The sequence below is a fragment of the Littorina saxatilis genome, linkage group LG6 (genome assembly GCF_037325665.1).
Source record: "Littorina saxatilis isolate snail1 linkage group LG6, US_GU_Lsax_2.0, whole genome shotgun sequence".
Classification (NCBI taxonomy): domain Eukaryota; kingdom Metazoa; phylum Mollusca; class Gastropoda; order Littorinimorpha; family Littorinidae; genus Littorina; species Littorina saxatilis.
Window position 1 is genome coordinate 44,269,463 of NC_090250.1, and position 12,795 is coordinate 44,282,257.

The following is a 12,795-nucleotide window of genomic DNA, read 5'->3' on the forward strand; positions in this document are numbered from 1 at the left end:
AGATTTTTTGTTTTTTTTCCCCCAAATGCCAAAAAAAAATCTAGGGTCGCGCGAAAAAAATAGGGTCGGTCGGGTTACCGTAAACAGACTATTTTTTTTTTGTTTGCCTTATTAACTTAACTTGCCTCGAACACTGAGATAAAGAGAACAGGACATAAATTATACGAACGTAGACACTCTGAAACTCGAGTCAAGTGAATATACTGATCACCACGCTCGAGAACTCAAGTCTAATATTTGAATTTAAAATCTCCCATGCCTACCATGCGACAGAATAGCTCAGTTGGTAACGCGACCGATCGCTTTTCCTAACATTGGTGGTCACGAGTTCGATCCTCGTCGAAGGCAATGTTTTATTTTTAAAAACAAATTTGAACTCGTAATTCTTGTATTTTATTCATTTTCTTCATTCCAAACATTTTGGAAGATGTAATGAATCAATTTATCAAAAATTATCAAATTAAGTGAGTAAGTGCCCTTGGACAGCTTTCCCAGATTCCCATATTCTATTTTTAGTATGGCATATCCCCAAGAAAAGGACAAAGGGCACATGGATCACCGCATGTCGCGGTTGGCCTAGTGGTAAGGCGTCCGCCCTGTGATCGGGAGGTCGTGGGTTGGAACCCCGGCCGGGTCATACCTAAGACTTTAAAATTGGCAATCTAGTGGCTGCTCCGCCTGGCATCTGGCATTATGGGGTTAGTGCTAGGACTGGTTGGTCCGGTGTCAGAATAATGTGACTGGGTGAGACATGAAGCCTGTGCTGCAACTTCTGTCTTGTGTGTGGCGCACGTTATATATAGATGTAATGAATCAATTTATCAAAAATTATCAAATTAAGTGAGTAAGTGCCCTTGGACAGCTTTCCCAGAATCCCATATTCTATTTTTAGAATGGCATATCCCCAAGAAAAGGGCAAAGGGCACATGGATCACCGCGTGTCGCGGTTGGCCTAGTGGTAAGGCGTCCGCCCTGTGATCGGGAGGTCGTGGGTTGGAACCCCGGCCGGGTCATACCTAAGACTTTAAAATTGGCAATCTAGTGGCTGCTCCGCCTGGCATCTGGCATTATGGGGTTAGTGCTAGGACTGGTTGGTCCGGTGTCAGAATAATGTGACTGGGTGAGACATGAAGCCTGTGCTGCAACTTCTGTCTTGTGTGTGGCGCACGTTATATGTCAAAGCAGCACCGCCCTGATATGGCCCTTCGTGGTCGGCTGGCCGTTAAGCAAACAAACAAACAAACAAAACCGCGTGTCGACTGATAGTAATGATAGAAGAGCACTTCTAGTATAATGGACTTCTGCTTTAGAAAAATAAGGTCTTATTTCTTTTTAGGACTTAGTCAGTAAAACGATCTTAAATAAATAAATAATAAATAAAAACATAAGGCCTAAGAAAAATATTTCTTGAAAGTAAGGCCTTTCCTTTTAATTTTTTTTACCCTTTAATTGTGCAAAAGACGGAATTATAATAGACGACTTGGACCTGCCGCGAGAGCTCTTCAGCTGCAAAGTCACGATTGTTCCACTGCTTGCGGGCAACTTATGCCTGGCAACTTTTTTGGAGAGGGGAGAGAGAGGGGAGAGAGAGGGGGAGAGAGAGAGACACACACACACACACACACATATGCTTTGTGACACTCCATGTTCAGAGGCAAATTTGACATGACGTAGACAAGATCAGTCCAGAGAGAGAGCAATAGAAAGGGGGGGGGGGGGGGGGGGGGAGGAGAGAGAGAGAGGGACACACACATATGCTTTGTGACAATGCGTGTTCAAATGTCAGAATAGTGGTTGTCGTGCTACTGTGACAACATGCTAGTGGATGTCTCGGTACTGGAATGTCTGGCTAATTAAAGTCTCACTAGTTCAATGTCGTGTGAGTGGAAATCGAGCTAGTGGAATGTTGCGCTACTGGCATGACACCTTGAAATGATACGTAACCATTTTTGGTCATTTTTTTTGTTCATTTTTTTAGTTATGTGCTTTTCTTCTTCTTTTCTTTTACTTTTTGGTTCCCTTGTTATGTTTCCATAGACGAAAATGTTGACTTTTTATTTGTGCTGTCTTTGTCTTGGTCAGTACAGAATTATTTTGTTTTTCAACTTTTCAAGGCAATAAGTAGGGAAACCATAACATAATTATAACAGTATAGCTTCCATAAAACCAGGCATAATCGAAAAACTTAAAAGTAACAATTTTATTTGAAGCAACAAAAGCGACATATTTACATTTTTTCAGGCATGGTTTCTTTGTTCACCCCTCTGAGTATCAAAACATGGGGACATGCAGTAACAACTTCTACTTGCATCGTACTGATGTTCTGTTATGCATGGCACAAAATTAGGCACATTGGGGTATCAGACATTTCACTTAACAATCCCTTTACAATACATTATGAAACTGTATCCCATCATACTGCACATTGCCACCTTTTTGTGTATTTTTTTCATCAACTTTTGAATGGTGAACAGGCCGTCACAGGCCTCAACCACTGATCAAGTCAAGCCAAGTCATATTATCAAGTTGTAACCGACACACAGTGAATAGGAAATTGCACAAAAGTCTTGGATTGGGACTGTGATAGAGTAGAAAAATACAGTGTCTTTTCCATGGTGAATACACCAGGAATGAATACACTTATATGTGACAGGGGAGGCTACCGCTCCTTTCACAGCACACTCTGCACCCGAGTTGTTGGCCTTTAAGTCAACACCGGTGGATTGTGGAATTCTGTTTGTGATGGGGTCTGGTGGTTTCCGATTGTATGTTCATGGAAACCTTCGGGTTTGCATAACAGTTTTTATAGGGCTAAGAAATTAGCCCTAACATTTTCAATCCTGTTTGATTGCACTTCGCCTCCCAAAGTAATCGTAGTGTTACGGCACTCGGTTACATATGAATTAACAAACAAACAAAAATAAAAACACAAAATGGTAAGTACAAAAAAAGGCCCCAAAAAGGTGTAAAAATGTGGAATGTCTCATAAGTATGCACAACAATGAATATCAAAAACGAACATGCGTAGATAGACAAATTTGAGTGTCACAGATCGAGGCACAGCTTTTAGAATAACAATACTACAATCAGTTCAAACAAAGGCCTCAAAAAGGTGTAAAAATGTGGATTGTCTCAAAAGGCTGCACAACAATGAATATAAAAAAAGACATGTGTAGACAGACAAATTTGAGTCTCACAGAGGCACAGCTTTAAGAATAACAATACAAGTGGGATCTATCAAAACACCAAGGCTTGATGTTGGTTTGAACTGTCCTCTGGGAAGATTGTCAAAGACGTCAGTGACATTGTAGCCATTGGCGTTGGTTAGTCCGATGTCGCCTAGGTGAATTTCAAACGGCATTGCTCTTCCCTGGTTATCCTGGTTCAAGAATGCAATGGCGTAACTTCCTGGCACAGCCAGTGGCTTTCTCCACACTGACAGAGACTCTGGAAGCTGAAACAGAAACATGGAACTTTGAACAGAGGCTGTTCTCTTATTTTTAGTTCCTGGTAAGCATGTAATATACCGTGGAACATTATTATTATTTTTTTCCCAACACAGCAAGCAGAAGCCCTAAACCTTAAATACAGAGCTTTTCTCAAATTTCAGTGAAAGATGCAAATTCAACGTTTTCTGTCCTCCTGACAATATTTCATTTACCTTTTTTTTTTAAGTACCAAAATGTAAAATATTCACCATCATTTAATTTGGACCGCTACACAAATGCACAAGAGTGATCTTGGTTTCAATGCGCAGAGTAATCTAAAAGCAGCCAAGGTGTACTGACATTTCTGAATGCCCCCTTCTGGTATAAAAGCATGCATAAAAAGAAACATAGGAGTTGTCTTAACCTTCAGGAATTCCACTCTTTCAGTACACTTACTCCATACAACATTATTCCCTGTGCTCCCAAAGGATCCTGGTTGATGGCGATGACGTTTTTGTTGAGCAGAATGGCCTTGGCCTTTGGATCAATAGTTCGAAGGTCGACAGACATGAAGAGAGGGGAAGCGAGCATGGCCCACATTCCAAACTGTGCTTTCTGCTGGTAAATGCTCAAACCGTAGTCACCCAACAACAACTGCAATCAAATTTAAAATATAATATGTAATAAAAAAAATCACACCCTGCAACTGTTCATTTTTTTTAATTAGTGAATACACAAATGTGTGAAAACATTTCAAACCATTCAATAAACTTGCAAAACAGAAAATAGTTCTTGGACTTGGAACTTAATTCCCTTCACCATATCCTTCATTTGTATGTCTTTGAGAGTTTTTCTACGAACAAATACATAATTGTGAAATCTACTAACTTTAGCATGTTCACTGTAACACGTTGGTAAGAGTAAACAAAATTCTAACAGAGGACAAACATTGTAGATTCAACATACAGTGAAGTTATGTACAAACAGTTTCTTTTCAATTTTCAGTAAGAGTGAATTCCCTATCAATCGCAACATTTTCAGTTTGTTCTCGCTCACTAGTTGTGTTCTTTGAATTTTGAACCAGAAATTCACAATAAGTTAATCTCATTCTAACAACTGTATCAATTAGACTAACTTGATCAGGATCAGAAAATCCCCCAGGGCCTGAGAAGTTAGCAAAGTTTTGCTTGTTCTCTCCATAAAACTTGAGGATGTTTGTCACACTGTCCCAGCTGTCCTGCACGTCATCGTAGTTTCGCCACACGTTGCAATGCTCCCTCACACTGGCATAATTGGGCTGAAAAGAAAAGGATAAAAGATTAAATTTGCGAAGTAAACAACAAAACACGTTTTGAAGGCCTTGCAAGGTCAATGTTAAAAAAATTAAAAAAATTAAACATCTATTTCAACAGATACTTGCAAAGCATGAGAAAATTCCAGAGACTGTGGTATGAGAAACAATACATAATAAGTATGTGCAAAACAAAAAAACGACACACAACCTACCAACCAACCAAAATAACACCCACGAAACACACAGGCACAGACATATGCAGATACGCACACACAAAGACAGACAAACACTGAGACATGCAGATCTGTACGCATGTGCACACCTACACAAAAAGTCATACCAATACCACATTAATATCTTACACTGGACCAGTTTATATCGCCCTTTATTTTTAAGCAAAGGAAGCAGAAGTTAGCCAAATAAAATTGACCTCCATAGTATTATCAATTATGAACAAGCTTTTCTGAATTGTGATCTCATAGAATAAACGATATTGAGAAATAACTCAGTCAGGTTTTGTATGAATTGTGAAAGAGTGAGTGCTATTGCTTTTAGACAGGCACACTTTCCCATGTGACATTATAGGTCAGTAACTAGCGAGGAATGTGTCTGAAAGATGAGGACAATGACAATGCACATGTTGAAAGCTTGCCTCACTAAAAGCAAGAGTATCCACTCTTTCACGACCCATACAAACCAGACAAAATTATGTCTAGAGTTCGTCTATTAAAATCTTGATGGTTTTCGCAAGAGTCCACATTATGATTAAGACTTAAAGTGTAAAGTCCTACCTGGATGCCATGAACGACCTGAGCAGCAGCCCAGCTACAGCAGTATACCATGGGGCGCCCCGTTTTGTTCAGGTAAAATCCGAAGACGGGGTAGGCTGAAATAAATGAAATCCCTGAATCAGTGAATGAGCCTTACTGCATTGCTCATGTTCAGGCTCCTATAACATTTCATGCACAAATGTGCATACCACAGAAAGCCTCCCATGAGCCAAAATAATTATTTAGGATAAAAAAAAAATTGAAAACCAAGTGTGAGATTATGCCTGTTGACATGACAATCTAGCTGACTCAAAATGGCAGGTGCTAACCTACAAAACTTGAGTAGTGAATGACACATTCCTGACTTAAATTCTCTAGCTGTCATATTTTAATCACATATGACCGTGCATACCATTACATGCTTGTAATAATCTGAATCAGTGATACAAACCAAAGGCTTAATTATTATTTTTTCTCTGCCAGAAACATAAAACATAGTCTCCAACACAATAAAAACTTAAAGTGGAGCACGGAAAGTGTTGAAAATGTGTGCTGGGCAACTAGGAATGGCCTTGGTCCTTTGAGACCTCAAGTGGAATATTATCCCCCCTGTCCCAGCAAAATTGCTCAATTTTTTTTCCTCAGTCTCTACCTTTGCATATGGTCCCTTAATTCTTTCTCCTGTCACACAATCCCTGCTACTGCTAGCAAAGCTGCTGAACTTCCTTGTCCTCCTTCTATGATAAGATGAGGTAACGTTACTCACAGACATCCATTTCTTTGGGTTCTGCGTTACAGCCGTCAGTTTTGACAAGATCCACACCCCATTCTGCAAACGTGTTGGCGTCACTCTGCATGAAGAACTCTGTGCCGGGGAGCTTCTCACACGTTGCGTACCCAATGTCTGTGTAGATACCCAGCTTCAATCCTCGCTCATGTAACTGAAAAGCGAATACTGAGTGTAAATACTGATAACTATTCATTGAATAAGTTGTTAGTACAGTCTGCAGATTGTAACAGTACCATTAGGCGTTTTCCGGAAATAACTGTCTTTCTTTTTTTCTTCACCGAGGAAGAGTTGCATGTATTGTTTGAAGGTGTGGCAAGAATGTAAACAGACTGATGACCGGCACGGTTGGCCTAGTGGTAAAGGCGTCCGCCCCGTGATCGGGAAGTCATGGGTTCGAACCCCGGCCGGGTCATACCTAAGACTTTAAAATTGGCAATCTAGTGGCTGCTCCGCCTGGCGTCTGGCATTATGGGGTTAGTGCTAGGACTGGTTGGTCCGGTGTCAGAATAATGTGACTGGGTGAGACATGAAGCCTGTGCTGCGACTTCTGTCTTGTGTGTGGCGGACGTTATATGTCAAAGCAGCACCGCCCTGATATGGCCCTTCGTGGTCGGCTGGGCGTTAAGCAAACAAACAAACAAACTGTCACAAAGATGTGAGTAGCATAATTGTGATGTGATGTGAACAACGTCGTGATTTTAACCTCCCTAAATGTTGTAGCGCGAGGCGTAGAGACTGGAGAGCGTTATTCACGTGTTTTGTGCGTTCCACGCAAAACTGGCTTTAGCTTGAGATGAGCTGTGTTTTGAGACATGTAGCTGGTTTGGGTTTGATATCGTCACAACGCTGTAGAGGCTCGACCGAGCAAGGTGTCTAAGCGGGTGTCAAATTTGTCTGGGACAAATTCACTCTTTCAAGAGACGGGTCTCTTAAGGTAAATGATTTACTATGTTGTATATTATTGAAGTTTGATTATATAGCTGCAATGTAAATGTTAGTGTATACAGAGTGCACTAAAACCTAGTGTGAAGTTTTAAGAGAATTCTTGATGTAATTGTATCACGGTTTTTCATGGGGAATTTAAGACCGTGATGCTTTGTATGGTAGTGTTATTCATAGATTAAGCATTAGTTTGGATATTGAATGTGGACGGAATGTGAACGTAGAATGAACGAGAATGTATGAGTTGGTACATGAACGTTTGGAAGAAGAGATGGTTTTAGAGAATGTTGTATTAAGACTTGGTTAAATTCTTTAGGAGTTTCCATGAGGGTTTTCCATGGCGTGTACAAGGGAGGGACCTTACACGGAAGAGCGCGGGACGATGGTGGCGAGCAAGGGACCACATCGGCGCAGGATGACTAGACGAAGGAGTCTTCATCGTTACCGGTCGTAGCTGACGACGGTTGTTTTCGCTAATGGCGGAAGGGTTTCTCGGGGAGAAACGTGAAAGGTGTGTGTTGGCATCTACAATGAGAGTTTTTGGGAATTCATTATTCTACGAGGATTCAGCGACACAAGGAAGTGAAACTGGCGACATGCAGTGAGCCGTGATTCGAACTCGTGAGTGTCTGTCAGTACCTTCTTTTGTGCGTTAATCTATATTTGAGAAAGTATCTTTATAATATGTATTTACATGCATTGAGTGAAAGCTAAAAGATTGTGTGAACTGTGTGTCGAAAAGTTGATTCGTATTGATGTATTTGAAGTGAAGAATTATGTTGTTTTTGGTTGAGGAAATAATAAGCCTGTATCCTCCCAAATTCTGTTGTTGAAGTGTTTGGTGTGAAAAGGGTAGAGACAGTGCAATAGGGCAGAACACGTACATATGAAAGTAATTTCATTTATTTCACATGCAAACCACTTTATGACACAAACAAACAAACAAACAAACAGACTGATTGTGTCACAGTAAACAATGAGGTCTCAGGTACACATCTTCGAAAGAAGGAGTCATCCTGTCAAGCGGACTTTGTCAAACCCTTACAGAGCTATTTCCGAACATCATGTATTCCCTCCCGGGCAGCTGTCTTCACAAATCCTTACTGACATGAGGGATGGAAATTAATCATCATGCAATGGTGTGAAACGTATGGAAGTGAAAATGGCAGGCAGCGAAGGGAGCTGTTGCGCTTGAGAAAAAACAGAATTTGTATTGGCAGCATGGTAGTGGATAATACGGAGGGATCAAGTAATGATTGATGCTCATGTGCTGGCCACACATGCTTCAGGAACCCGCACAAGAGCAACAAGTGAAGGGACCACGGGTCTCATAATCCACAACCCTTCACACTCACATAGTCAGCCAGGGCTTGCATTCCACTAGGAAAGCGCTGAGGATCTGCCTGCAGTTTGCCGTTCGCATCGCGTTGCTGAGCAGCCCAACAGTCATCCACATGGACGTATTCATACCCTGCCTCCTTGTAGCCATCAGCTGCCATCCTGTCTGCCATTGCCTTGTACAGATTTTCGCTGCAAGATTTAGAAGAGTAAAGCATGTAGGTTGGACAGAGATTTCCAAAACAAAAAGATCGATGATCGAGTGCACAAACAAAGATGACAATTGATGTTTGAGTTTCCTTGTCAAAGACACATATATATATATAGGAATCCCACACTTCACAGCTCGAAATCACTGAAGCTGATCGTCGACCATGTACATGTTCCTGCAAACTTGATATTTGATGGCACAGGAGAACAAGAGACAAATACTCAAATCTGACAAAGTCACTGCAGTACATGGCAAAAGCTATACGCACTCCAAGTGTATACAGGATCGATGGGTCTGTGTACACTCCGACAATGAAAAGCTCTGTTACAAGTCTGTAGCCAATGAAATGCCCCCCAACAAGTCGTTCGGAAGTAGCCAATGAAAATTAAGTGTGACGAATGGACTTCCGCTATCTCTTTTTCGGAGTGTCGAGGCTTGGCAAACAATGTAAATTCACATAGTAAACAACTGTTTCTAGGTCGATACACACTCCAAGTGTGTTCCAAACTCCAACAATAAACTGCCGTGAAGCATCAGTTTTGTGTGTGTGTTAGTTTCCAGTGTACTTTGATGCCATAAGTTGAAAATGAAGCGTTCCTTCGCAAAATGGCGTTGAATGACGCTTCAAGTGTTGATGCGGTTCAGTGTCTGGTCGTTTTAGTACACCCCGAGAATGTAATCTACGTTACAGCAAAGGCCGTGGCGCATCGTTTTTTTGTACTTGTATTATCAACTGCTCTGCGTTCCTACCGTTAAGTGGTGTCGAACGGCAAATTCGCTTCAAGACCGGAAGTTAATTAACACCAGAGTGTATACAAGATTCTGACCCCTGTATACACTCTGAGTGCTTATAGCCAGCGCGTACATATATATATTCTGCTGATCGAGTGTGCGCAAGTACATGTTTTTCCCAAAGTTGTTATCCAAAATCCTTTAGGAGTAAATTTTGTTTTGCATCTCAACCAAAATATTTGACCTGAAAAAAAGGGAAAGAAAGCATACTTGATGCAGCTGTCAGGGAAGGCCTTGCAGTCTGTTTCACATCGGTAGCGTTCCCATGATAACCACCCCATGGGTGGGGTCAAGGCCAGTCCATTGTTAAGTGCACATGCACTGTAGATGCACCCACTCAACACCAAATGAAGGAGCATCATTGTAATGCAGATCTTGAAATCTGAAAAAAAGAGTATATATGTTCTGCGCGAACTTAGAATCCGGTTTCATTCTAGAATGGACCGGGTCCAGGTTGGAATTCTAACCCTGCGCAAGTACAGGGGTGCCATTCTAGAATGAAACCCTTGTTGCTGGTCCATTCTAGAATCGGCCGTGCGCAAGGTTGGAATTTGGGTCCAAGTTGGAATAGTCATTTCAGTTAGACTATCACACAACCAAAGCCACAAATGTGGATTTTCTGTTTGTTTTTGTTTTTTTGTGTGTTTGGTTGGGTTTTTTTTTCGGGTTTTTTACACTTTACTCAAAGACATCGTGAATTGGGATTGTGATGTTCTGAAAGTGATTACGATTTTGAGAGACACTCAGCACTGATCGCTACGAACGGAAATTTCCGGACTGACAGTGTTTTGCCGATCTCGCTTGTAACTTTTAATCTTATTCATATACATGAAATTGGTCTTCTGAATTGTGAAGATATAATGTCAACTTTTTTTTAAACCTGTGACAACAGCTCTATGATAACTCACTCTGTCCTTCTGTTGGTCTGTCTGTCGGTTAGTCGGTCTGACCGTCTGTCTGTCTGTCTGTCAAAAAAATTGTCAAAAAACCGGACATTTCCGAGAGGGAGACAGCGCTGACATTGCAAGCGGCCGCAACCGGCTCTCATCACAAAAACAACTGCCCTGCAAACAATACCGCCCTGGTAGTCCCCCTTGCTATGGTCTGCCTTTGTTTATTGCGTACTCAGGAGTGTCAACTTTCTTGACATGACATGACATTCTCAAGATCGCCAAAGGATTTTTTCAGGGGTAGACAAATCAGCCCCATTTTATCAAAGGGAAGGTGCAGGTGGAGATAATTCAAGGGAAGACAACTCTGTCTTACCTACAAACATTACGGCCCCCTTTATTCAAGGGTTTCATTCTAGAATGGCACCCCTGTACTTGCGCAGGGTTAGAATTCCAACCTGGACCCGGTCCATTCTAGAATGAAACCGGATTCTAAGTTCGCGCAGAACATATATATCATATATAATCACAGTTTTGATTTGAAAAACCCACATTGTTTGCAATGTGTATTATTTTCCCATACTCGTAACTCCTAAATTTCCAAATTAGATTTTCAAGACAAATCAAGCTTTCAAAATGTGTGTGTGTGTGAACATGCAATATGTCAATAAATTAATTAATGATCTTGCTTAATTATTTGCCTTGCTCTAGCTTACTTTGCCCCTGTGCTAGCTGGAACGCTGACAGGTGGGAGAAGGGAGAGAGAGGATCATATGACTTCGTGCTATTAACTGTGTGATGTACTTCGACCATAGGCCCTATGATAGGGTGGTACATGTACTGCATTATCATGATTATGTGATCCGCTCAAACGATTCAAAGTTGATGATACCGCTCACACAATTAAGTGATCACCGTACATTTTGAAAAACAAACAAACAAACGCATGAATACTTTCAGGAGTTTTTACAGAAAATAAGAAAGAAAAAAAGAAATGAAGGAAAAAAAAACCAAGAAGAAAACTACCACATGCTGCGATTGCCAAATTAAACCACAGGCGGAAGGTATCGTCCACTGGACTACTACTATCACAGAAAGACTTTCTGTAAACATGCTGATGCTGTCCCGTGGCTATGTTAGACCGCCCGTGATGTCTTGTCAACGGGAAAAACAAGCAGTCACTCGACACACGGGACAATACACGAACAAAGACAGATACAGGCAGAACAAAACACAGTACTTGCATAAAATTCAGTGGTGTTCCTGTCTCCCTGTTCGTATCACTGATCTAAAAATAATCCAGTGGTTTCGTATCAACAAAAGGAACTTTCACTCTGGTGAAGGGTTTACGGGAGTTGCCTGCCCCATAGACGGTCTGACTAATTACTGCGCGACCACGCGCGACCTCAAACTAAAGCACTTACATGTAATATTTTGTTGTTCTAGTATCTTCACAATATTTTCTCACGTTGCACCATGTTTTAAGTCATAGATATAAAAAAAAATACGGGAGTTATGATACATTTTCGAAGAGCTAGCAAACGAAAGTGATTCCTGTCACGACCGACCAACTAAAGCATTGACATGTCGTATTTTTTTTGTTCTAGTAAGTTTTCACAGTATGTTCTCACGTTGTTCCAAGATTTAAGTCATTGAAGAAAAAAACCGGGAGTTATGATGCATTTTCGAAGAGCTAGAGAGCGAAAGTGAAAGCACCTGATTCCTGTCACGACCCCCCCTCCCCCCAACCCCCACTTTTTGATTGTGTCACTGTATTATGGGAGTGCGTATGAATTTACAAAATGTCAGTAGTTTTTCCTTCAGGGGATTGGGGGTAGGATTGGGTGAGAGCTAGTTTAAACGCATGTTCTTTTTGATAATGATGTCAAATTATGCTTTTTTTTGTGAGAAATGTTTTCTTGAACTGGAAGAAACAATTTGTACTTAGAAATTTGATACAATGTATTGTTATTCAGTTTTGGAATGAACTGTTTTTATGAAGACATTGAAAAAGGCATATTAAGAGTGTGTGTGTGTGTGTGTGTGTGTGTGTGTGTGTGTGTGTGTGTGTGTGTGTGTGTGTGCGTGTGTGTGAAATAAAGATTGAATTCGAAAATGTTCAACTATCATGCAAAATAACAATTGACACACAAGAAAACCAAACTATGTTCAAAGTAACTCGACAACATTTATAGCTGATGGTTTTGCTCCAAATTTTATCTAAATTATTTCAGTTTCTGAGAGACTAATTATATAAAAAATATTTAATGTTCAGTCAATCCAAATAATGACTGAGTATTTTAATAAGTAAAATCATAATATCAGATTCAAACGAAGTTG

At 40.8% G+C, this 12,795-nt stretch overlaps 1 protein-coding gene across 2 annotated transcripts; it reads right to left on the reverse strand.

Moving 5' to 3' along the window:
* Positions 1–2,185: 2,185 nt before the first annotated feature.
* Positions 2,186–11,833, reverse strand: LOC138969315 (alpha-N-acetylgalactosaminidase-like). Of its 2 annotated transcripts, none has more exons than XM_070342079.1 (8): positions 11,696–11,833; positions 9,776–9,947; positions 8,580–8,754; positions 6,259–6,433; positions 5,514–5,608; positions 4,564–4,725; positions 3,885–4,082; positions 2,186–3,454 (listed from the first exon to the last, which is right to left on the reverse strand). In XM_070342079.1, the coding sequence occupies exons 2-8, from the start codon at positions 9,925–9,927 to the stop codon at positions 3,194–3,196; spliced, it is 1,218 nt and encodes a 405-aa protein (XP_070198180.1). In that variant the 5' UTR covers positions 9,928–9,947; positions 11,696–11,833; the 3' UTR covers positions 2,186–3,193. The 2 variants fall into 2 exon arrangements, with proteins under 2 accessions (XP_070198180.1, XP_070198182.1); XM_070342081.1 differs by having other exon boundaries at positions 11,700–11,805.
* Positions 11,834–12,795: the final 962 nt, after the last annotated feature.